Source organism: Stegastes partitus, unplaced genomic scaffold, assembly GCF_000690725.1.
Source record: "Stegastes partitus isolate 25-593 unplaced genomic scaffold, Stegastes_partitus-1.0.2 Scaffold220, whole genome shotgun sequence".
Lineage (NCBI taxonomy): Eukaryota > Metazoa > Chordata > Actinopteri > Pomacentridae > Stegastes > Stegastes partitus.
The window spans coordinates 329,311-356,549 of NW_007577951.1; the positions used below are offsets into that span (position 1 = coordinate 329,311).

Sequence of the window (27,239 nt, forward strand, 5' to 3'; positions counted from 1 at the left end):
CCTCCCACTACGAACAACGCCATTTTGACAAGCTAAGTCAAGCCAGCAGGACGCAGGAGGAGACAAGCGCTATTTTTATTTCAAAATAAAAGCATAGAATTTCTAACTTGTTCTGTGAAATTTTTGCAGAATTATCAGGAGTAGCAAGTTCAGTTACACAGGACTAACTCAAACTAAACAAAGGAGGTCAATCATTAGGTTCAGTCTACAATGGGATTTTAAGTAGATGGTTAAAGCTAAATAATTTCCGAACAAAGTTGACATAATAAGGGGGATGAACAAGAAACGTAAATGCAGAATAATTGTAATTAGTAGTTTTTTCAATGGTTTTGACTATTTTATCAAATTTATCTATCTATCTGTTAATGCTTCCACTTGTTTTACTAAATCAGTGGTTTGACCATAGCTGCTTTTGACCTTTTAAAACTACAGTCATTTTATTTCTTGACAAACCACTGGTTGATCACATCTAGGTTTTGCTTTTGTTGCTTGTTTTATTTAAATTAACTATTGCCTATGCGAAATAAAGGCATATTTTTTCTATATGAACTTTTGTACGATCTAAATATGTGTGTGAATGTGTTGTTGCTGCCATCCAAGCCACATAAAAGAGAAAAAGCCGAAATAAAATATACCCTTTAAATGCCAATTTAGACCATTTAGTGTCTCTCAGTATATTTTGTTCTTAACTTTTGCATCCTTTAAGACTTTTGAAACAACCACAGGAATCCTCATCTACATTTGAAAAACAAAAAAGCATGACAGAACTTTTGACCAAACATGAAAGAAGCTTTAAGTTCAATAAAGCTGCATGACAAATAGCATTCCTGCAGCTGTTTTGTTAGTAATACAAGAATGAATTATTTAAAATGCTTAAAGTCACCCTTGATGTAAAACTTTAACAAAGTCTCCATCAGTCCACCCGAGGAATTGAGAGTCTAAAAATATTCTGTACAGTAAGCGTTGTGCTATTTTTTTTGTTTTGTCTGCGTCATAGCTTAAAACACCGCGGCTGTCTTTTTTTATTTTGAAAGGTAAAATCAGAAACGGTTGTTGTTATTATGGTTAACTTTACTCGGGTGTTTCAACAGAACCCGCCGAAACGCGTCTCCAGGAAACAGCGGATGGACATTTGAATGAAAATATTTCCCTCCTGAAACGGAGCACCGCGGATTTTGGTTCTGACCCTTCTGACCTCAGCAACAGTTACGAATTGATTGTGTTGATCGCCTTTACTTCTGTATTTATTAAAAAATGTCGACTCAATAATGAAAGGAAGGAATATGTATATATATTTTTTGGTCTTTCTGGCCCTTTATTTCAAGAATGGACGGTTTAGTTGCGTTTTTGACAATTCAGTCTAAACGAATAAATGAATGAATTAATGAACAAAAGGAACAAGAAAAAAAAAAAGCACTACACATAAAAATGTAAATAAAAACTAAATTTGCGCCTAGGGGACCCAAGGAATCACATTGTTGTGTTTATTTTTGTGGGGTCACAAGTTTTGTTCAAAATGATTCCATTTTATTGACCTAATTATTAATAATTTAATGTCCTTGCCTTAATATTTAAAGTAGTCAATGATCAAGCTGCAATATTTTTTTCTTGTACAATATTCCAACTTTATGTGAAATATTTCATCACAATGTGCAATATTATGTTAATATGTGTAATATTAATTTACTGCTTCAGAATCATTGCTTGTGTAACTTTTTACTTTTGAAATCCAGCCTTAATTTTGTTTGCTTATTTTAATTTTAGTAATGTATCATACTAAGAACATTTTTGCTTTTCTACATTTTCTATTATTCACTTCATTTTTTCCTTCTGAGCAATATCTGGCACAAGAATTCCTTTCAGAATGAATAAAGTTCTATGTTATCTTATCTTAAAATTAAAACAATTACGAGTAATTACAGTCAGGTACAGCTGTATTTTGTTTAATTTGTTGTTGAGTTTTAATTCATATGCAAATATGAGTATGAATTTACACCATAAATAACACAGTAGGTCCTTAACTCCAACATTTAAAGTTGTCTTGGTTTTCCTACTAGATGCTAAACAAAATAATTAACTAATGAAGCATTTGAACTTACACATGGGTAAAAGCAGATGTGTATGACACTTGTTGAGTCATAATTTATTATTTCAGCACCCTGGGAGTGGACAGCGCCATCGGGGTGTTGGGGTACCTCAAACTTGGACAGCTCCTCTGCCTTATATAAACAAACAAACAAACAAACAAAAATGGCGTCTACTTTTAACTTTTTTTTTCTTTTTAAAAAAAAACTAAAGTCAACATCCATTTTGCATTCGACGCAACGCCCGCGTCCCAAGCAAACAAATCAATAAGCTATAATTAACAGAAACAGCCAATCAATTACCCACCAGCAACACTAGAGCGCGCATGCGTTCACCTCGAGCCACCACCTGGCTGTGACGTACATGAAAGCAAATCTCCTTTGGCCGCGGCGCGAGACAAGAAGATTATTAAGTCCACGCGCAGTGGAAGGCGGAGGTGGCGGTGGTGGTGGTGGTGGGGGGGAGAGCGAAGCGCGAGGGGAGGCGGATATCAGCGAGCCGTGGAGGAGCAGCAGGACTCCGGTCTGAGCCCCAAAGTGAGCCCGAAGTGAAGTCAAACACGGACACGCGGACACTCCCCCTGCGAGTACGAGCCTGTAGGTGAGTTCAGGTTCACACGGCGGCTCAGTCTCACCGAGCTCTCCTTAATTCAGGAAGAAGAGGAGCCCAGAGAAAGTCATGGACAAAGGAGGAGAGTTAAGGAGAAGCTAGCGCCGCCAGCCAAGTGCCCGTTAGAGGAAAACACGCTCAGAAACAAGGAGAAGTGTCCGGAGAGGAAGGAGGAACAAGATGGGGATGGATTTCAGCACTCTTCGGACCCTCATCAGCCGATATGTAAGTTTATTTTTTATTTTTTCCCCTCCTCACATGGTTTCACTGTTTTCTTGCAGGCACCGACGCGCTTTAAATTGAAGAGAAAATGCGTGAACTTTTTTTTTTTTTTTCTTGTTTGGTCACTATTGGTCTCAAATTCCGTCGAAGCAGCTACTCATCCGGATTAAGTTTCACTCTGGAAAGGGAGTGGAAAGAGGCTCATTGAGAAACGATTGGGAAACGCTTAAAAAAAACACCTCCAACTTTGATTTTCTCACAGGGTTTTGTGGTGAAGTTGATTCTCACATGAAGAGAAGTGGAGTTCAGAGCTCATTTAAATGACATAAAATCACACATTTGTTGCAGCAAGAATCACAATGAAGGGCTGCAAATATAGTTAAAAGGTAGTTTCATTGATATGCATGGAGAAAACAGTGGTAGATTGTAATGTGGAGGCTCTTAAATGGCATAAAATCTGCTTTAATTGTTGTGGATCAAACCTGGAGAGTCAAAAATGTACCCAAAGTGTGTATAAGTGCCTTTATTCCTAAAATTAAAACCACGGTAATGTAAAGTATACCTGAATGAGAAACCCCTCTAAATGACACAACACCCTACTGACTTTTATTTTCCTTTCACCGCTATATTTTATTTATTTTTATGTGCTTTGAAAAGCATCTTTGAGTGTCTGGAAAAGAGCAATCTAAATATTGTGTGTTTTGGAATCCATCATCCAGAGTTAAAAGTGTATTTTAAGTTAATTTACTCATATAAGTGCCTCTGTTTTCACAATAGTTGTTGAAAAGCCCATCAAATAACAAAAACAAAACCTGCCTACAGGATTTTTTTGACTGTGGAATTCCCCATAGAGACTAAAATGGGAGTTTTACTGATAGAAATACCTTTTAGTTTGAAGTGCAGAGCCCCTCAAGTCAACCAAAACCCCTCCTGTTTTCATTTTTTGCTGTGGAATCCACATTGGAGAGCAGAAAACGTTTGTAAAATGTCATTTTACTGGGATATTTGAATATATTTCCACATAAATCAATGGCAGTTTGAAGTGCAGAGCCCCGTAAATGACATAAACTGACTACTTCATAATTTTTTTGCCATGCACTTTAATGTAGAGAGTAAAAAAAAATGTAATTTTGTTCATAAAAGTGCCTCTTAATGTTCAATTAAGAGGCTTAAAATAACCTCTATATTTTCTGAGAGAAAGTATTTTGATGCTGTTTACACACAACCACCTCTCAATCAACAAATCAGATTGCCTCCTAAACAAGTGAAAGGCGGAGTTACATCACCATCATGCAGCACCGGGCTACATATCTGCTCATGACAGAACATGCCAAGAAATGCAGACAAACAGCAATTATCGCTCATGTTGCCGCTCACTCTCATTTATTATGCTACCTCTCCTGCTGCTGAACAGCACCGCAAATGGAGCGGCCGCTCACATGAATTATGTAATCCAGTTGTTTTCTCCCTGCTAGTCGAATCGATGGGCAGCAGTGGAGCAGCCGGTCTATATGGACGCGGGTTGCATTAGGCTCCACGGTAATGTGTTTGACAATAATCCAGACCGAGCGAGCCCTGCTCACATGTGCCGGCGAGGTTCATACCACAGCTCCGTGCTCAGCTGAGGCTTAGACGGAGCCTCCCAACTGTTGCAAATGGCTGATTAAATGAAATCCCTGCTGTGTGGAGGGTGAAATGGAGCCATGTAGTGAGAGGCATGCGGAGAAAAGCCTTGCGACTGGTAGGATGTGGGATGCTGATGAGGTCTGCTGCTGTAATTGGTCCCGGATAACTGCTTTAGACAAATGGGTTAGGGTTAAATTGATTGCATTGCTGCTGCGAAAACCCGGATGCAAAGAGACTGCTGAATGCTTAAGATTAAGGTTAGGAACATTTATCTGTTTGTCAATACGGTGCCTTTTATGACGGATCAATCAATACTGAAAGCCAGTGGTATGATGGGAGATGCTTCCTCTGACCACTTCTGTAAAATTAAACTAAAGGTAAATTACGGCTTTACTTAAAAGTTCTGTTATTAGAAAAAAAAAAAGTAAATAATAATCTGTCCAGCATCTCAAAATGTGACAAAACTATATAAAGTGAAGCCAGTTTTCTGAATTAGGCAGACTGTGAAAACACCCAATAAAACTTCCATCCATCCTTTTCTATACATCGCTGTCTTTCATTGAGGGTTTCCATGAGCTGGAAAAAGCTGACATGAGGAAAAAGGCAAGAAGTGTTCAGCTTTACAAGTTATTCCATGTCTTTAATACCATGTACACAGATGCAGCAAATTATCAAATGTTTGTTTCCACCCATACGGTAGCAGTCCAGCAATCTGAAATGGAACACTTGTTAAAGAAAATGCATCATTAATAATCATGTCTCTCGGAAAATAAGCACACTTATCATATCAGATTATCAGTCATTTCCAGTGATCTACCTTAAAAAGACATTAGGTTCTGGTGCTGTTTATGAGATGAGCGGTGATGTTAAGGAGCAAAGAGCGAGGGGAAGTCTGGCATAGTGGGTATCCCAAAAATGACAACTATCCGATCTTAATGGGTTTATGAGAAAACTGCGCTGCCTTGTTGCCCGTCACTGCTAGCCGTATCGGTTTGCAGCGTTGAAAGCCAGCCTCTTCAGTTGCTGCCATCTCAGATCAGGCAGAAAGGCAGAGGATGTTATGTAAGCCTATAGCTCTTTTGAAAAGTGTAACATGCAGAGTAGTAATTTTTGTGGCTGTCTCTCTTGTCCAGGCTGAATGAGAACAAAATGTAATCACAGTGGCATGTAGAGCCCTGAGACTGAGTGTACTTGTACTGTACTGTGCTGACTCACTAACCTTCTTTTGTTCGCTGTTCACTCAGAAAGTTTAAAACCTAACACGTATACTGTCAGTAATGCTGTCAAGTCTTTTATAGCCTCGTTTTCTCGTCGTCGGTACAGCCTGTTTTCTGTCAGCTTTACCAAACGCTGGAGATATTGTACTTTTATCATAGATATATAAGATCTTAATGACTTTGCTTTTTTCAAAACTGCAGAAAACCTTGTTTTTGTCTATATTTAGTCTCTCTCTTGTTCTGTTTGCCACTTATTTTTTTCATTTTTCTGTCAAACACCTACAGTAGGTAGAGAAATTTGCTCTCTTCACTTTTATTTCTAACAGAAGTCACAAATTCACCACATTGCAGCACGGTACCGACTGTTTTAAAGAAGTCAAGCGAACATGAGGCGTTACTGGTTCCCTGATTGTTGTCCATATATGTGTCAACAAAATGTCTTGGGTTGAACGAGCCCCACTTTTATTTATTATCCCCACATTCACAGAGATAATTATAAGTTTTTCTAAGAATTAAACACCTGGTTATCCTCAAAAACACCAGATTGTTGTTTCCAGAATCACCAAATCATCTGAAAATATAAAATAATAAAAAAAAAATTAATATAGAGAATTATACTCAGTACAGTATACAAGCTGAGTAAAGACACTAGTGGATGGATTTTATTATTTTTTTTCAATCAGATGAGCAAAAGAGTCTTTGAACATTCTAGAAATACCTCCAGAAAATAGATAAATTTTGCTAAATGACTCCCTGGGTGATTATTTTACAGAAAAACTGCAGCTTTGTAATTCAAATGCAACATGAGCGGCACAAGCTGGAGTAGAGCCAAATCTACCAATATGCATCTTGTCCAATGCAAAAGCAATATATTTGAATTAGAGCTGCAGTGATTGACTGATTCAATTCTAGTGAAAAGTCATTTCCTCTGACAGAGACATTTATTTTCTGATTTTCCATCGATTCTCTCAATTGCGGCTTCATCATCAGTAAACAAGTAAAAATAATGGCCTTGGTAGTCGTATCTATAAATCAATTGCAGGGAAGGCAGTGGTGCACAGTTTACTTTGTTATTATCTACACACATTTGTCTTTAATTCAAATGTGTTGGACTGAAAACAGCTGGAATGAAACAAACCTCATGTCTGTGTGTGGAGGTGTGTTAAAGCCGACGGGCAGCATTCCCCTGCTGCTGACTAATGTTGTTCCTGGACTAGCAGTGCCTCTCCTCTCTCCCACTTCCTGTCTTCACTCGGTGGATTAAAGGGTTACTGGTGTTCACGATACCTTCACCTACTTAATCCAGTTTGCTTTCAAATCCGAGCCAATCGCTAAACACCCATTGCTTATATTCCAGCTGGCTTGTTATTATCTAATTGGTACATATGTTTTCCCTTCTCTCAGCAGGCTGAAGAATGTTAACTGATCTGTGCATATGAGGCAATGCAGAATAAACGTTCAGAGCATGTGAACGGTGGATCACATTGCTGTCTCTATAGTGTTATTGTTACTTCATGCAGGTTAGTAAGCAGGGAGGTGGAATACAGTAGTAGCCAGGTGACGCAGAGGGCAGCAGATCACATGAACTCCTTGGCTCTGTCTAGTTGTCAATAATTCATAAGCAGACTGGCTGACAATGTGGACGAGCGTTTGTGTAGCTTGTTATAGAGTCTGTTATAGAGCAGAGCTGCTCGCTGTGGGGTTCAGGGACACCGGGGGTTGCTTGAGGGGATTCCAGAGGGTCCTTCTGACATTTAGTGCATGTGTATGTTATCCCAACTACACAAAGCACAAGTGTTTTAATCACAGGCTGCAGGTTTGTCACTAACCTCAGTTAGTGGTGTGGTAGAAAAAATGTTAGATAATGAAGAGGAGCTAGACTGTCCAAAACCTGCAAAACACAATGCTTTTTATTATTATTATGATAATTAAGGTAACACTTCAGTTCAGAACAAATTGTCTTCCTCACAGTTTGTTCTGTTTTTCTTTTTTTCTTGCTCGTTTTAGTTTTTGTATTGTAGTGGCTCTAAACTGAAGTTCACACTAAAGTGCAGTGTTGCATTATGGGACGAGGCAGACAGAATAAGCTCATTAGGACAGACATGAAAATGACTACTCCTGGCAGAATTCAGATTTGTATTGATGATGCTACTATTCAAATTACAGGATGTCTAAATGACATTCTTCTAATTGCCTGCTCGATATACTGCACAGCATAAGCGCGTCTAGATGTGTCAGAAAAGGCCGAGCTTTGAGGTCTTTTGATGAACAACCACGTAGTTGTGAAGCTGTACAGCACCTTTAGAAGCACGCTAATGTGTACGCCGTCTACGGCAGGTTTTTCGCTCAGCCTCTCGCTAATCATTAAACACCTGCTCGTCCATACCGACCACAATCCTCAAAGTGCACCATGCAGGGTTAACCTCTTTACCTAAAGGATTTACAGGCTCTCACTAAGCCATTTGGTCTTAGGATTGTTTCACTGCTTGACAGGTTGCTGCCTGTCACCTGTGTGAATCCCTGGGCTTCCAGGAAAAACTGGGCTGAGAGAAATTAATGAGTAATTACAATTAATACGTATAGATCTCACAAATATGTCAGAATGTGCGAATTCTGTTCAACAAAGATTGTTGATTTACATTATCTTAAATATGAGGGAAAAAATCTGCCTCATGTGCTGACATTATTCATCTGCAAATGCATTTAAATTCATTTAGCCACATAACACCCATAACAGGAAATTTGCATAAGTGGAAGCAAATATGCTGAAATTATTTGCTGCTTTTCTCAGTTTTGTCCCATTGTAAGCTGATTTTTCTTTTGTTTTCTTTGGCCAGACTAAAAAGTCACACTTTATTATAATTTCTCACATTTAATAGGTGAAAGAAATGATTAAAAATAACCAGTGAATGAACGGATTATGAAATAAGTGATAATTGCAGCTCTAACTTCCCAGGCAGTGATTGTACAACACAAGTTTCTGTTGTTCACTTGTTGTATAAGGCAGTAGTTCCCGACTATTTTGGCCTAGATCACTTTAAAATGAAAGAATTCATACCTGTGAGTCATAGTCACCAGTTGAACATGCTTATGTGTTGTTGTGTAACACGTTTGAAAGAAGCATGACATCTTTCCTTGCTTCATTCAAAAAAAATTTCAAAGGAAAGAACTCACAGGATAAAAGATCAGAGAAATACTTAGCTTAACTATCCAAAACAGCTTCTTAATTGTTTATTTTTCCAATTTGTTGCATACGTTGATATAAAAGTCCTCTACCATTACTTTTTTAAAACAGTTTGGCTCCTCATCACACTGCCAGGACAGTACCTGCTGAAGAGTGCGAGCTCCATTAAAGGCTTGTATCTGTGTCGTTGCAGTAACATTAACAGTGTATTACAGCCCATTGAACAGGGAGACAGATGATTGATAGCCCGGGGTTAATGGCGCATAGAGGCCTCTATCCAAAGAGAGAGACCGAGATGGAGAGAGCTGCTGTTTGAACTTGGGTCATCATAATAACATTGCTCCAGGTTGCCAGTGAAAGTGCTGAGGGGGGCAGGTACACCTTAATGTTCTCCCTGTCTGAGGGAATGATAGCTGGTCGACGCTCCGCTGGAACACACCATTCCCCACGGTCCCCATGTCAGGGAGGGAAAGAGAGGAAGAACAGTGAAGTGAGAGTGTACACCCCTCTTCCCAAATGCTGATGGTGCACTATAGACATCACCCTCTTTCCATTTAGCTGTAATGTCTCCCCTTTTCTCCCCACTCTTTGCGCTGTTCACTTGAGACATTAGCAGCCAGTCATCAAAAGACTGTTGGCTCCAGACACTCACCTCTAACTGTGTAGGAAGTGAAGAACATTTTGCTTACTTGCCAGAAATTGATTGCTTTTGGTTGGTCAGCATCTTCCTATTAGTTCAATTAAGATTAGTGTTGTTACAACATCTATCCATAACATACCGGTAATCATTAGCGGTTTTGGTTTGACATCCTGCCTTCATTTTTAATTTACTGTGATGGACTCCTCCTGTCAGGACGATTTGCTTGGTTTGTTTTAGCTTCAGATGTTAATGATTGGCAGGCGTAGGCGATAAAACAACAGCAATATGTACCAATCAATTAATTAATAGTTTCACCTAGATGCTTTGATGCAAACCAAAAGCATTTAACGTAAAAATGAAAAGTTTGGTTGCATGAACAAACCTCAAGCGTGCTCCCTCCCTACCTCATAATCTGCCTATCATATCCCTTGGTAAAGAAGTCACTTTGAACTCCACCACTTACCCCGTGATTTCCATGCAGGCCTCCTTGAGTTGTACCAGTCCACCGCTGTAGGTTCTTCTGGTTGCCTCTGCCCTCGCCTTTATGGTCACAAAATTCTGTGTCCTCCACCATGTTCACCTAAGCCTCCTGGCAGCCCGCTCCGAGGACTGATAGCCTTGATGTCAGGGCGTAGGTGGAGGCCAGTGCTGGATCTCTGGTCCAGGCCTGCCCTCTCAGCATGGCGTGGCAACTTCACCGAGGTCGCCCTTGTACGCCTCCGAGTTTTTCCTTACTTTCTCTACTTCATGTTGAGCAAGGTGATGGCATTCGTTTACTCTTATATGTGTGAAGCCGACATTTATTTTTGTGTTTTTCGTTATGTTAACTATAAAATGATTATTGTTTGTTACTTAACCAACAGACCAAAAGGGTTTATTGCAAAGTAAGGTAGTTATATTCAAAATATACATTTTTTCTGTTAATTTTAATGGAGAATAGGTGATTAAAATGATTAGCAAATATTGATGTTGACTGAACATTTTTATCATGATTCAGCTATACAGCAACCAGCTTTAATAGTATAATTCAGAAGAAAAACTGTTTTTCTTCTGCAGTTTTTTCTCTGTGGAGCTGTTGGACATTTGTGTTACAGCATAAGGCAAACCTCTAGCTTAGGTTGAGCAACATTACAATACTCTGTATGTATTTGCATTGTCTCTGCTTTGGAATCTCTGTGCGTGTGTTCAGTCTGAATCTGTGGGAGGGATTTGATGACTTTACCCACTGCAACTGTTTTTGTTCGACTGGATAGTCCAGTGGGATATCGCTTGTCTTGCTGCAATGTAAAGTTAAACAAAAGTTGAAACCAAACAATGAAAAGTTCAAACACTGTTTCCTCGCTTTTTTGTATATAGACTTAACCACATTTTATGTTTTCCTTTCAAATGCAGTAAGGGCAGGAAAGCATTTCGTACTTCTCTCGGTAGCGAGCCTCTTTAGACTTCTGTCCATGTGAATGAAAAGAGACAGGCTTTGATCTCGGTGCATATTTGCTGCCATCCCAGTAGCATCAAGACCTCTGTTTATACATAGTGACAACAATTTTGTAGCAGTACACAGTTGTAAATAGAAGGCATTTGTTAGATTTATCCATGTTCGCATTCATCTTTTCATTGTTTTCCCCTCACAAAAAGCAGATCTATTACAAGATGTGGAGCTCTTGTAGTCTTTGGTTGGGAAAGTTAAAAGCTTTTCAACAGCGTCTAAAGGGAGCACTTGCAAAGCCACTTTTAAGGTTCAAAGCTTTGTCGAAAGCCGTAATGCAACAACTTGTGAAACATCCAATTGCCTCTTCCTGGAAGTGCGTTTGTTGCTAAGCGACAAAATACAAAAACCATTAGTATTATAGCTTGGAAGCTCAGATGATGCATAACCGTGAATCGCATGTGGATTTTCAGCATTACATCGAAACTGCTGAGTTCTCAAGTGGTTTCCGTAGTTGAACAACTCATACGCACGAAACATTGATTATGCCCAAGCATTATCAATGCACTTTGGCAGCTGCTATGGAATACTGTAGATGGCTGTGATCCTCTCTAACCTCGCTGACTGTCAGTCTGCCAGAAAGCAACTGCATCGAGTGATATAATACTGAGCATCACTGCAACAAGAGCTCTAGAGATGTGTTAATTTGTTGGTGCCATGGACCATATTTATTCAGTTATGTCTCTGTGATCAAAAAGTTGTTCATCTATATCATGGACATGGAAATGTTGAAAATGTAATTTGAGTACTACATCTGACAGCGGAAACTCCTCAGTATTGCACAGCAGCAGAGTTTTGTTGAAAGTGTTTCTCAAAAATGCCTCTGAGAATGTGGTGGTAGAAAGGGGAGAACTATACAAAAACTGGGAGAAGTATAACGCTGTAGAGCAAATAATGGAACCATGGTCAGATAAATCTATTTCTCTGAGTGCAGCATTACTCAGAGTGTGCCCAAATGACAAACTAATTCGTTCAAAGGTGCCACGTGTAGCATTTTAACATGAATAAATAATTGCCACATTAATATTTGAGCGCAATCGCCACAAACAAAAGAGGGCACCATTAAATTTGACTGATTTACGGTACAAAGGTAGACTGAAATGTTGTTGTTTCATCCAGATTTGTTAATATAGGTGCTTTCATGCTGTTAATTGTCTTCAGCAGAGTCAAAGGTCAAAGGCAGCACAAGAGGTTTTGGAAATTGTGCCTCTGTAAAGTACAAATCATTGGCTTCAGCAGCTGTTTGGAGATGAGTCGGTGGCTAAAAGTTGTTTCAATAGGCACAAGTGACATCATTACTGCTGGTGCTGCGATCCCATTTGTTTGTAACCTGGCACATATGCAAAATGGATGAGCAGGAGGCACAAGTCTGTGAGCAGGTCCATCTCAACAGGCATCTTTACAATCCATTAATGCTGTAGCAAGGTTTTCCCATGTGGCCAGATCTCATGGAGGGAAAATGCTTCAACAATTGGACCAGATGACTCTTTGCAGAAAACTGTGGAAAAAGCTAAATGTCTAAATGACGTACTTCCTTTGCATTACTTATTCTCTTCCAGCAATTGAGATGCTATTTTTCTTAGAAGCGGCTTCCGTCATTGAGGAATCTGCAGTGAGTCACAAGTATAATAGGTTATGATGCTGTGTTGATGCCCCAGCTCGCATACACAATGATCATTGCTTCAAGGATAAGAGCAGCCTTAAGCTACCAAACATGCTCTGAACGTAACTCCTCAGTATTTCTTTTCTTTGCAGAAGATAAAGTCTGTTAGCTTTATCGTAAGTGGTCATTTGTTGGGTTTGTATTGTCTGCATATACTCCTCACTTTCCTTAACTTGCACTGGAGTGAAATATTACAGTATATTGAAGAAGGAAGCACTCAGAAGTTTAAAGATGCACACGCAGTAAATACAGATCAGCTATGCAGCATCTTAAAAATAGCTTTGGTACATTGGTAGTGAAGTGCGTGCACCACTCAGGCAGCATGGTTCTACCAACTCCAGAAGCAAAGGGCATCTTTACCATCATTCAATCAATCATTTCAAATTGTTTCACGGTCAGTTACTGTGGCATGCGTTTGTAACTGTGTAAAACAAACAAGTATACAACTTCAGTCACAGACAATAAAAAAAAACTGTGGCGAGTCAGTTTTATCATCATATTGCGGCAACTTTAATTTTGCATGACAGCGCTGCTACACTTAATCGCTAAACTTTAACGTCTTTGAAGTCTAAGAAGCTTGCAGAGATGTTAGATGGTAGCATGTAGGAATCCATTTCCACCGTGGTGCTTGGCTGCTGTCAGGTGACCAGTCTCATGACGGCCACATGATGCCATTAGGTTCCCTTTCACCCTTTATGCTGTGAGTTTAATTCCCCCACTGAGCTGTGATACTCACAATTGTTGGTGAACAATTTTAGGAATGTGTTTTGTCCTTTATAGGAAAAACTGTCAAAGAAAAAATGTTGTTGTGCTATCCATCTAATTGACCATACAATTACAAACCTGTCTGTATTACACTGTTAAACAGGCAGAGTCCAAGAAAAGATGAGGTGAACGATCAGACAAAAAGATTCAAAAGGTGACGGGAGACAAAATGAAAAGAAAAAAGTTGTTTCAGACGATGAGACACAGTTATAGAGTCGGTGGCACAAGCGAGCAGAGAGAATGAGAGAGAGGAAGACTGTTAATTTCATGGTTGTCGAGGAGATAATGAAGAACAAACTGACCATATAGTAATTTTCTCCTTTACTGCCAGCTCTCACACTCGCATTGAGCTGGTGTGTGTGGGTGTGTTTGTCTTTCTAGGTGACATGGAAGGGCAGCAGGATTCATAGGGACATGAGATGATGTAACACCATGAGTAGGAAAGAACTGAGAGCGCTGAGGCACCACTGAACTGGACTGAACTCACCTGAAAAGAACTGAACTAAAACAGAAGGGCACTCAGGGAACACAGACCTCTGCCAAGTCTATTGCCCTGTCTCACATCTTTTAAAAAAAGTAAGATCAGAATCAGGATTTACTGGGTTCTTTGTTTGCGTTTGCTCTGCCTCTATACCAGGTTTCATGACATTTGGTTGTGTGGTTTTGGGAACTGGACTAAAGGAACACTGAGGATGAGCGCAACTTCAGATGATGCCAGCAAAAGTTGGACTGATCTCAACTTTTTGTGGTATCCTGTTCTTGCTTCCTGAGCTGTATTGTCCCATCCCTTCTTTTATTACTTCCGTTCATCCTTCTCTTTGTCAAGACCTGGTATCTGGTTTACTCACAGTGCGTCTCAGCCAAAGACAATTAAGTTGGAGATATGAGAATGTTATGCTAGCAGTGACTAATGTAGATTCAGCTACAAAGGTGTGGTAAAGGCAATTTAAAAGAGTTTACGCAACTCTGAGGGGAGCCACAAAACTCAGACTAGAGCCACTTTTTCAGTAGTTACTGTAAACAGACTTTGCTGGAGATGATCAGTGGAGTTCCATGCCAATGCAACATGGAGGTATCACGTAACATGAGGTACTCTCACACAACAGTGTCAGCAAAAACTTGAAAAAAAATGACCCAGTTGGAATAGAATTAAATAAAACTTGATGATGTACCATATTGCTTTAAATAACATAACACTGATTTATATCGACACAGTACAATACATCATAATCTACTGTAACTGTGTAACAACAGTGATGCAATAAGAGATTACAGCACTTGACTGCAGAGATAAAAATCAGGACAGAGTTTAGAAAGATAACCAACCTAACAGACAGATCAGCATTTAAAAAAAGATAAATGAGTTTTTATTTTTATCCGGAAATGCAGTCACGACAGAAATAAACAGCAGGAACAGTATTGATTCTGTAAAGTTAGTGTTCGAGCAGCTTGATTCAGTAAAAGGGTAAGTTATTTATAGATGACTGGGCTGATGTCACAACTTCTTGAATCATGAAATGTGGAAGCTGTATTTTTTCATTTTAGTCTTCTTGAGGAAAGAAAGAGTAACAAACCAGCTAAAAATTCCTGTTGTTGTCTTCGTCTGTTAAGAAACGCTGGAGTTACAGCTTTTCAGAAGTCGCCTCAAACTCGAGAGTGAATGGAAATAAAGAGAGGGCGACTCTAGAGAGAGACTTGAAATAGGATTTGACTGCAGTTCTTTTATCAGTTGATCATCATGTGATTGATTTTAAAGTCCCTGGAGCCTGGACCAGCGAGACAAACTAGGAGGCTGGGCCGGTTACGGAGGAGTCGGACAGCAGAGGAATAGATAGAAAAAGGTCAGGCAGACATGAATAATCAGGCAGAGTGAGGCCTCATTACAGACTTGGGTCCAACTCCTCGTAGCATAACCCAGGCTACAACATGGCTACGGTTTCTATCTGACAGAGAATGAGTGGATTGCTAAGGCCAGTAACAATGAAGAGGCTAATTCAGGTAAAGCTTTCATTTCCCCAAATATTTCTCTGTCTCCCAGCTTTCTCTTATATTCGGTTCCCCTCTGTGTTTTTGCAGTTCTTCATTCGGCCTGGCGTCACTGTGGCATAGTTTTAGGTGGATTGTAGGTAACCTAGAGAGCTAATGACATACCATAAAGTCAGCTCCTGAACACAGCTTTTGGCAAGTTTACAAAAATGCTGAAATATTTTGAACTATAATTTGAACTTTAATAACCAGTGGTGCGGTAGTTAGTTCGTGGGGTCATTCTGTGTTGGATTCATCAGGAAGAAAATAATACTTTGATGCATCCCTGTGTTTTTCACTGGACTTGGTATGGCTTGTGTCTGGGTGTGGGAATGATTACCAGCAACCCAAACAGTGTAATGAACACTATTAAGAGGCAGTGTCGAGAAGTGCTCCCATTAACGAAATGGAGAAAGACGGAGACAAACCAAAGATGGGAAATAAACACATTGCAAGAAGATTTCTAAAAGCATTCAGGTGCTTTTCACTGATCTCCTCAGAGATTAGTAGACAACATTACACTACAACAGGAAGTGAAAGCTCTATCGGTGTGAGATGAAACACGTGCATGCTAGACTGTCAGCTAGTGATACAGTCACACTGAGGAAAATAAAAGTGTCTCAACAGAGAGAACAACAGCTGATTCTGTATAACTGCTCCCAGTCTTTGTGCTAAGCTAACTGCCTCTTTGCTGTAGCTTCATAGTTAGCAGACAGTCATGTTATCAACCATCTTAAACAACTACGAAGAAAAAAGTGTGCATAATTCTATTTCCCAAGTATGTGGATGTACAGAGCACCAGTCTCCAGTTGGATGATATTTTTATATCCTATGTCATATTGTGCTTTCACAGTGCTCATTTATTTGCCTCATGCTGGGATCTGGGGCTCTGCAACATCTGGATGCTGTAAGCTCTTATCTTAGACATTATTTCATGAGCACTAAGCATAAAAAAATCATTCCACGTGCATAAACATGTGCTTAGTAACGTGCCCTGTGACATAAGCTTGAATTGTCGGATATAAAGACAAAGCAATATACTTTTGTTGATGTGTGCAGAAGCATACATTAATTTAGAATCTTTCTTTGGGTTGCATCGCTTTCAGGTTGTTGTATTCCATGCAGATGTTTGAAAGCCTGTTTTGTCGTGTTTGGGGCTTGATGAACATTTTCCAGTCAGCTTTGCTGGATCTGACCTCAGCAAACTTTCATGATAGCTCATCCCTTTGCAGCGTGCTACTGCTGCAAAAGCTTTGTGGTGTTGCCCACTCAGAAGTGCCCGCTGCCTTTGAATGGAAGTGCTGGAGTTATTTAAAGCCCAATGAGTGTCCACAGATCAATGCAGGCACTTAGTGTGACCTGGGTGCTTACACAAACACAGACATGTTTAACTGTGTTCTTCTAGCTGATGTGCCAATATGGCAGTTTGTTACTGTGTACTGAGATATGTCTATTTGTTTTCATGATATTCAAAGACAATATGTGCTGCATGTGTAGGTGAGGGATGGAGAGCAAGGGGGAATACAGCTGCACATTCTGCTGCGTTCTGAAGTGAAGGAAGTTACTGCATAGATACAAACTTCCTGCTTTAAGGGACTGCCCACCTCAGCTTTAAAAATAGGCTACTCGCAAATTTACTGATGTCCTCAGCACTGATGTAACAACTGTAATCAGGTGATCACAGCAGTCACAGTCTCAAACTCTTCCAAGTTGGTCTTTTCTAGCCACCAGGCAGTTATGACATTCCCATATGACCTGATTTCAGCATTAGGTCAAGTCATGTGACTATTAGAAGTGTACAATTCCACTCCCACCCTCTCACATGCTGACAGACGGCAGACACAAGGAAGCAAGCATGAACAATGTGTAAGTTTATTCCCTTGCCATCCAAAGAATGACTGTGCTTATCCACAGGAAATCCACAACAATGGTTCTCTATCCCGCTCTGAGGAGACGCACAGTGGCTGGTCTATTAGCCGGTCTGCCTTCTTCCTTGTGTCTGCCCTGCACTATCATGCATCTACTTCACTGAGTGCAATAACTGCTTAAAGTAGCTGCAGCCATTAATGTTTCCCCAGAGATTTTCTGATATCATGGGAAAACTTTGAATATTTGTAGTTTTGGGTCATCAAAGGGGTTTATAAAATCTAGGGCTGCAAGTAATGCATGCATTGTGGTAAAGCAGGTGTATTATCACAGTTCCCTACCGAGATCTGCTCTTTAAAAACCAGGCTAATGAATTTCTCTGTATAGCTGACAGAAGCATGGAGGTTACCCATTCCTCCTCTCCTCTCCTCTCCTTTCCTCTCCTCTCCTCTCCTCTCCTCTCCTCTCCTCTCCTCTCCTCCCTTTCTCAATTTTTCAATAGTTCATCAAAGGGTGGAAACAGCAATTTAGCAGGTAGACGTACAAATATAATACCACCTGTGTAAAACATTGCAATTCCTGCATATATAGATGTATCTGTTTCTATATGTTTCGATAAAACTAATCTGTAGTGATCATTTTAAACATTATGAGTTTAACAAATACAGATCCAGTATGCTATGCGGCAACTTGGTGCTCAATCATCATACATAACAGGTGCTAATTAATAATGAATGAGATTGTTTATGTAATGCTTTCAAAGTTACACCGCTTTTTAAATTTTAAAAACCACCAAACAAATCAGCACACACAGGTGGAGGGTGCTCCGCTGACCCACATAGGTAATGGAAACAGGTGAATGTCTATTTCAGCTCATTTCATCTTGGTGATGGATGTTCTCCAGAGAGTTTTGGGTCCTGCTGTTTACCCTCCGATGCATTCCCTTAGGCTTCATTTCTTTACAGTAAAAAATCTAGATTAGCAATCATTATAATAATTGCAAACAACATCTTTATTTTAGTTCTGTTTTAGTACAATGCGTCCTAAGTTTTAGTCATTTTTAGAGATCCTAAACTCCTTCTCACACCTTTTTTAAAATTCATTTTCATAATAAATATTAAGAGCTGATTAGAATTATTCTCATTCTAACAAAATGGTTTAATTTCAGTCAAACAAAAAAATTCACTCCAGTCATGCAACCTAAAATCTGTCCAATGCGACTAACGTTTTGTTTAGTTGCAATGGTGCAACTGACATTTAGCAGGTTTGTCTATGTGTGTCTATCAGCGAGATAGATAACGGTAGATAAAAGGTCTACAGTTAGATATAATCCCTCAGAGTAGGTTAATATGTAGGTCAGTATAACATGACCTGTGGAAAACATTGAGATATGATGACAAAGCCAACATCATGCTTTCATTTATTGCAAAAAGTGGGACCAAAGCCTGACTGAGAACAGAGCTTCTGCTGTTGGAGCAGCAAGGTTCCAAATTGAAACTTTAAAAAAAAGCACAGTGTCTCCAAGAAACTCATCCTGTGACAGGTGTGTGGCCGGCAGAACAGCCTTCCTCCCTGCAGTGCTTCAGAGCCTGGCAGTGGCAAATTAGAACAGCAAGGAGTCACATATGATAATAAATTGAACACTGCTGATAATATAGCCAAAAAACAGCAACCTTTTACAGACTTTAGGTCCCAGATCGTCCTTATAAAAAAGAACTGTTAAATGTACAAAACCTTTGGAGGCACCTTTATTCCTATTTATAATCATCTACATAATGCATGTGGGAAGTAACAAAAAATATGACACTTAAAATGTCTTATTCAGTGCATGAAAATGTTTGGGTGGTCCTAAATTATCGACTGGTGGACCTAAGTAAAAAAAATTGCGCACACCAAGCAGTGTAAAAACTTAGTCTCGATGCCTGATAATTATTCAGATATGATATCATCATTTCAGAAAATTCCTCTTTCTGTCCTATTCTTTTCCTGCAACTCCTTGCTTTGTCTGTCTTCTTGCATTATGTTTGCATATTATAATGTGGTAAATTTCAGCTTTCAAAGATTTGATTAGTGTGCTCACTTTTTCTCACAGGTTTAAATAATCATATGGGTGCTGTACAAGATCTAACTAAATCTCCTTTGGGCAAGGGTAGTAACTTGTTAAAAGAAACAAAAAAGATCCTTTTGTCAAAAATCTGGTCAATCAAGAGGCCAAAATAGCAAAGTAGGAATCTCTCTATGTGATTTTCTCCCAATTATGTGTGTTCCCTCACTATCTGGGACACCAAGCAAGTGAAAAATGGAAAAAGCTGACTCGCATTAAAGTTGTACATCACAAAGCTGATCACTGCAGCCCGCATGTTACTTTTATCTCTTTATTCTGGTAATCAGACAAAGGAAATATGCGACAAAAATGTGTTGTGAGAAATGGATATCTTTATAACCTGCACCATGATGTTGTATCGCGTTGAAACGTAGCACGCATACTTGACATTTCACAGTGAGGCCTGGAACGTCTGCCTGTCACTTTGAGCGATGCACTCAGACATTAATTAATGAGGAGTGTCAATAGAAGCCCTAATTATTACTTTGCAGAGGTGGTCATTAAAACGGTTTACTCAGGTTGTATTGGACGGCTCTTAACTTACTGGATTGAGGTCATGGTTGTAAAGGCAGGCTAAATAAACACATTAGTAGCAGCAGCAGCGTAATGTTATGTAAAAATAGTTGTAATTAGGGTGGCAACCAGCAAATACTTTCATCATTGGTTCATCTGCTAATTAGTTCTGGATTGACTAGTTAATTGTTTGGCCCATAAAACATCACAAAAATTTGCCATCCACCATTTTTATGCTCTGGTTGTATCTGTAACAGCAGCACTGCAATCAATATGAGTAGCAGTGATAGTTTAGTAAGTACTACTTCAAATAAAAGAAAAGAAAAATAATACCTGCAATGAGTTTGTCTATTTTCACTTTTAGGTCATAAGTACAGCACTGACTTTATTTAAATCTTCCTCTTGTCATCCTTCCAGCGTTTACTTCTTTTTCTTTGTACTTCCAGATACGAGGGGTTGTAAGGACATGCAGGTGTAGAGTTCTGATAAAATCTGTTGTTTCACTTTCTCTCTCTCTCACACACACACACACACACACACACACACAGAGCTTAAGTACAAATGCTGAATCGTAAAGTCTACTGACTCTGATTAATACCAGCAGTGCTCTCATGTGATCTGGCCATCGGTGTGTGTGTTTGTGTGAGTGTGTAGATGGGTACAAAGCATTGAGGACTAGAGAGGTCAGATCACTAAATCCCTCAGAGAGACAGAAACACACATCAAGTTTAAAATCTGATTTGGTTTTAACTGATTAGTATTCTGTTGTCTCGGCTCAGCTGTGTTCCCTCCACATACACAACAGCAGCACAAGCACTGATTATTTTTTTATCTCCTCAATCCTGCCTGAATGTAAAAACTGTGGCTGGTTTCCTCTGACATACATCGCTCAGCCCAATCTTTTTACCTGTTAGAGAGGAGAACCACTGTTAAGCTGCGACATGCATAGAGGTCACCTCCTTCCATGTAGGGACACAAACAAGTCAGGTACCACTGCTGGGGATTTGTGGTGGGAAACAGTTTCCCCCCGCCCCTCCCTATTCACACTGTTCACATCTGTAATTGTTTTGTGAAGATGCCATGTGAGGACAGGGTTGGAGCAGGGTCATATGAGGATGTGGCTCTGCTCTTGTCATGTTTGAAAATTAATGACGTAGGCTTGCGAACTGCACACTTAACTGGAGGACACTAACTTCAAGTACCAGTGTCATGAAGTTTTGTGTTCAAATCAAGTAATGAATACAGATGAGCTTAAATCAGTGAGTCATATGATGCTGAAGTATACAGACTATAGCATGCTTTTCAATCAAATCAAAATCAAATCACGTTTATTGTCATTTTGCTGTACATACACAGTACTACAGGTAAGATGAGAGAGTGTTTCTTCAGGATCCAATAACTTAAAGCAATTTAAATAAAGAAGTGTTTGCATCTCTGGATCAGCAGGTCAGCATTCTGACAGCTACACAATCCAGACAGGCATCATTTTTCAAACAATGAAGAACACACCATAATTTCAAATCCATGTTGTTTCACCAAAGTTAAAATAAATTCTCCACTACTTTGGATTACAGACTGATTGGCTGCAGATGATTATGAAAAGCTCCTCAGTGAGAGGCTTTTACCAGCCAGACAGCTGACAGACAGTCCCTTCACTTAAACTTTGACTGCTGCGAGAAGCTCAGCTCTGAACACATAAACACTGCTGACTGTTATCCTCAGTGTGAAAACAGCGGCATGGCTAAAGGTTGAAGGGTGCCGTTTAAAGGTGGATGATGAGGATTTGTCATTATCTTATTTGGTGTGGCCTGATGGCCTGGGAGAGGCTGAACACCACAGTGACAGATGGGGAGCACAGCTGGTCTTAAATCTGTGACTCAGGTGACACACAGCGTCTCACACAGGACATTAATCAGAGTAGGCGAAGATAAAAATATTTCAAAAAAAATTGATCCTCAGTATCATTTACACTGTATTTAATTAATTTCGTTGTGATGCGTTGTACATACTGCAGCTGTTAATCCTTTTATTGCCTCCCAGGCCTACCAGCTGACATGCAGCACAAGCTCTCCACACAAGATAGTACATGCTCACTGCTATTTTCAACTTGCTCCACTGCTTTTTTTAAACTTTGAGTCCATTGAGAGAAGCCGTGAAGAAAGTGTAGACTTCACAAAATGTGCTTCTAAAGCACTCTGTAGCTCTGTTCTAAATACTGACAGTAAATGGAAGGGCTGCTAGTTAGTGTGAGTATCTCTACAGTGCACGACTCCTCACACACACACACATGCTAACGTGCGCACTCTGGTTTAATTTAATGCCTTGTGATTTAGGGAAGAGACATCTTATCTTTGGTGCTCAGCGGCAGCAGCGAGACAACAAACACTCGTGTGTCATGTGCGCATTTATTTGCACATGCAAACCTGATATATGACTCACACTTTAGATGTGTGGGGGATATGTGTGCGTGTGTCCATCAGCCATATCGCAGAGAGCAGGTTGTAGCGCGGAGCTTTTGTCGAGACTCATTTTAAGTGTCGCCTGTTGCAGCGGGAGATAAAATACTTTGGGATTGGTCATCAGTGGAAACAGCGACTCAGCCTTTAAAGCTGCAGACAGACAATAGTTTGTGTGTTTTGCAGTGATTTCCTCTTAGCTGCTCACTGTGTCCTGTAAATGTTATCTTTACTTGCCAGGCATCATACAGCAGTAACTCTAATGTCACTGCAGAGACTCAATGTTTTGATGTTGGAGTTGTTTGCTGCATTCAAATGTTTGTGAATAGATTATGGTACGTCCGCACCAAGCCAGCAAATTTGCCGTTAAGGACAAACTATACAACATACAGCACCTTCTAATCTTAGACCCATGATTCAGATTAGGAAAAGGAACAAGGAAATAGAGGAGGGATCCCACTTGTACAGAGTATACAATCATAAGTTTACAATATGGAGGAAAGAGACACTTCAGTCTACACTAAGCCAGTTTTTTCAATTAAACTCCACACTGGAAAAATCTCAAAACATCACATGCTGCTTTTGGTGTGCCCAGGTTTAAACATAGCTTTTAAAAAACTGTGACATTAGATTGATGGTGAGCTACGTGACAGTAAAATTAAAGCTGCCTTTATTTCAAATGCCAGTACCATAGAGTGCATACTGAAACTGCAATTCTTGGTATTCCTGTGGTTAATTAGCCACAGAGGTTGGCGCTTGGTCAATACAGGTGTTTTGTTCACTAAGCTGGGTTCATTTTGGTTTTGTTAAATGACACACAGACACATTTTTTTCCTCTTGTTCAGTAAATGACTAAATCATGACTCCAGCTGTAATAGAACGCAGTAGGAGGTAATGGAGAGTGGGAGGGGATAAGATGGAGCTTTAATTAGCCAAGCGTCTGCCCACTCCAACCCAGCTGCTGGCTGTGTCACTTAGACTTGCAGTTAAAATGATTTTGCAGATTTCCTATTGTTTAAGTGTTTAACATCATAAAAAGCTCTTTCTAATCACATACTGTGCTTCAAAACTTTCTCTTAGTATTGCGTGTATTTACTAAAGAATTGTGAAGATAGTTTTCACGAGTGTTCAGTCTGTGTATATTCATGCGTGGTGATGCGTGCCTCCGTCATGCTAATCTAGAAGTCATGTGCCACGATAGACTTTTCTGGATGCATTTTATTTGCCTGACTGTGGAAATGAATTTCTTCCTTGAACACATAAGCACATTAAAGTATGCCTAATCTAATCAAACTCAAAAGATTTCTTCAAAGTTTTCTGCGCTCCTTTGATCAAAATGACATCTTTTTTTTTTTGCGGTTAATACTGACGGCAATAACATCAGCTGTGTTCCCTCTCTGGCTGTCTTCTGTCAGCCACACAAACACACACCTCCAGTGCTGTACATCAAACATAATGTCTTCTTTCTTGTACCTGATTCTGACTCTCCTCTGTGTCACTGTTGGTCCGGGTGGTGGGAGTGCTTGTCTCAGGAAGTGTGTCCTCTGTGTGAGTGGGTGGGTCGGGCACTTCCTGTTTACAATGTGGTCCTCTGTTCCTGGTCACAGTGGGGCTTCAGTTTCTGGATCTGTAATGCTGAGTTCAGGTCCTGAGGGAGTCGTGCATATGTTTAAATTAGATTTAAGTCGTGATTTGCCACTTGGTATGATTGTACATGCTCTCTCTTTTTTTTCTCCTCTCTGCTTTTCATGGATGAGAAAGCTATAAATCAGAGAATTTTTTTTCCGATTTATTTTCGTATGCTTTCATTTTCTTTTAAATGGTGTAATTGAGGCTTGTCGGTTGTTTCACAGAGCGAAAGACAAAGAAGAAAAATAATGATGAATGTTAGCAATCAGTGTCTACTAACCATATCACTGTGACACACTATTTTCAGCCACGTCTCTCTGTAGCTGGAGGGAGTAAGTCATCTTTTCCATGGAGTTTAAATAGTTGACAGTATCTATAAAAAGGTCAGTGGAAGGGAAATTTCTCTAAAGGAAGGATGGGGTTTGATAATACTTTTTTGACTTGCAGCCATAACCATCTTTAGTTGGCACGACACTTCAAAATGCATAGAGAGAAGAGAGAGAAGTGAAAGACCATACTTAAACCTAATATTTTTGACATTAAACTTCCTATTTGTTTCAAAAACAATGGACAGTGCCAAATACTTTTTTAATGTAGTTAATTAGGGCTTTAGATTACATTTTTATAAAGCTATTTTTGACACAGGCAGGAAACCCAGCTGCTACACTGTCAACTAAAAATAATATAATACATAATAAAATAGTGTTTGTAGTGTTAGTTTCACTTCCTAAAGGGACACACAAGATTGGTCGTAGCACCTGTGTGCACATACCGGTTCTCAAAACACATCTGAATTCTAACATGAGCCCAATGGCAGTTAAGTAAATGTAACTTTGGAGGATTTACCTCATGTTTTCCATGTAGTAAAGATATACAGTAGATGAAAACACACAATTGGAAAGAAGAAAAGGACATGCAAGGCTTGTCTGAATATGTCCCGTGGACCAGTGTCTACAGAGGTGACACTGTATCCCGTTGTCCATGTTCGCCTCCTCTCATACATGTTTGATGTTGCAGGGATGTATTAGTCTGTACGTAGGATCCCGGAAGGTTTCCCGTCGCTTTCCACTAACGTGGCTTTAAGGAAAGTGATGCAAGTGCTGAGTGAGGGAGACAGAAACAAAGCCTGTGAGCTCTCTCCATCCTTCTTTCCTGACCACAAATGTTTCCCTTCCACCTATAAATACACCCCTGAAACCTGCCACGTCCTGAAACATGAAACGGCACTAAAAGTGATTATCAAGGTCCAGAATAGCCCGAAGTCTCTAGTTACATCCAAAAGCTAAAGGCCCGAGCTAATTCAGCGCACTTTTATTTTATGAGCCAAGCTTTTATTTTGTAAAGATGTTGTTTTATTTGATTAAACGCAGACAGGCTTTCATGTGAAAAGCTCAAATCCGGATGAAAGCCAAGCATAATCGATAGGAGGTAGATTGTCGACTTAGAGGCCATCCAGGTTGCGGTGAGAGATGGAGAGGAAAGAGGTGAGAAAACCAATAAAGCTGCATTACGGGCAAAATGGACAGTGAGAGAGGAGGCTCGGCGATTCTCGTTTAGGGCCATCTGTTCAAACTCACTGTCTGTGAACAACAGTGGTCAACACAGATTCATAATCATAATCTCCATACAAACTCATTACATGGAAATTGTGTACAACATTCATTGTGACCGTGATCAGTGAGGTTAACATAAAGACTGGAAGCTAGGAAACAGGCTAGCACCAACGACGACAAAATACGCTGAACATGTTGTCAGTTATTATCACAATATACATTTAGTGCCATTAATTGTGAACAGAAACACATTCCACTTTTTTGTTAGACTTCAAGCTGTTGCAACACTGACTGAACGCAACTTGTTTATTTCCAAGAAAACGCCACGGCATTCCTTTTAATTTGAATTTAATGGGTTGTCTTCACCTCAGGACTGAATCTTAAATAAATCAAATACAGTTATGTCATTGTTCTAAGCTTTTTTTTATGTCAATAACATTACACTCTCCACAACTAACATAGCACAGCATTTGTGCCTCAACACAGCAACAGGAAGAATCCTTTTAAATAGATCAACTTGTTATAATTTAGGTAGCTTCATGTTTGTAATGTGTAAGGTGAGATATCCAATAAAAAGCCTTTAGTGACTGAGTATTAAACTCCAATGGTGCTCACTTTTTAAGGTGTGTTTGATAATCAGCTACAGGAGACTGAAACCATTCCTTTGTTTTAACATAAAGTACTGAGCCTCAAATATATCCAGTCCTATGTATGCATATATATATACGTGGCTGTCTTCCATAAGCAGACAACAACAGGAAGTGTGTAAGAAATGTGTTAGGCGAAGCAGACGGAGCAGGCAGGTGGGAGAGGAGGAACAGCTACACTGTGTGGGCGACAGAGTTGGCAAGCTCTTCATGCTATCTGGTTTTCATCTCCTCCTTCCCCGTAAATCAGATATCAGCGAGTTAGTGGTGCTCCTCCGATGTGATGGATAGAACTGATTGTTTATAGGAAGCACATGACCTGAACCGACTGCAGTCACACTGAATGTCAGCTGCTCTTGTGGCATCTGCGGTCTTAATACAGCGATATTCAGCAAAGAGGATGCAATATTTGTTCAGCTTTTCTTTGCTTCCATATTAATCCTGTGCTTTCACATGGATAATTAGAGGTCAGAAGATATAAATAGTCCCCGTCCTAAACAAGGTAATCTTAGAGTGTTAACTTGTTACTGTGTGTGTGTGTGTGTGTGTGTGTGTGTCTGGGTGGGCGTGCTACAGCAATAGAGAGAGAGAGTAAAGAAACTGGGCCATGCAGCCACTTGACACTCAATCTCATTCACTGGCCACAGATTACTGTCACCTCTTGTTAGCGTGCGTGAATGTGCGCGTATGTGTTCGCAGACAGACTGTGTAGAGATAAATTAAACAGCACACCATGTCCTTTTGTTGTGGTTTCAGCAGATGACAGCTTTAACATGTATAGAGAAAGTGTCATGGCTGTAAGAGAGAGAGAGAGAGAGATGGATGGTGGGAGGGGAGACAGAAAGAGTGAGAGGCCCAGAGAGGATTAGGTGTATTTAGATTTCAGTTGTCTGGTCCAAGCCTGCCCCCTGATTCTGGTTAGTACCGGTCAAAATGACCAGGTGCTTAA

At 39.9% G+C, this 27,239-nt stretch overlaps 1 protein-coding gene across 2 annotated transcripts in view; it reads left to right on the top strand.

The window, feature by feature from the left end:
- Nucleotides 1-2,546: 2,546 nt before the first annotated feature.
- The window catches only part of atp11a (ATPase phospholipid transporting 11A), a 49,653-nt gene continuing 24,960 nt past the window's right edge, over nucleotides 2,547-27,239 (top strand). For both annotated transcript variants that reach the window (XM_008281047.1, XM_008281048.1), the window contains exon 1: nucleotides 2,547-2,919. In XM_008281047.1, coding sequence (XP_008279269.1) covers nucleotides 2,875-2,919 — 45 coding nt within the window. In that variant the 5' untranslated portion in view covers nucleotides 2,547-2,874. The remainder of the gene's footprint in view (nucleotides 2,920-27,239) is intronic.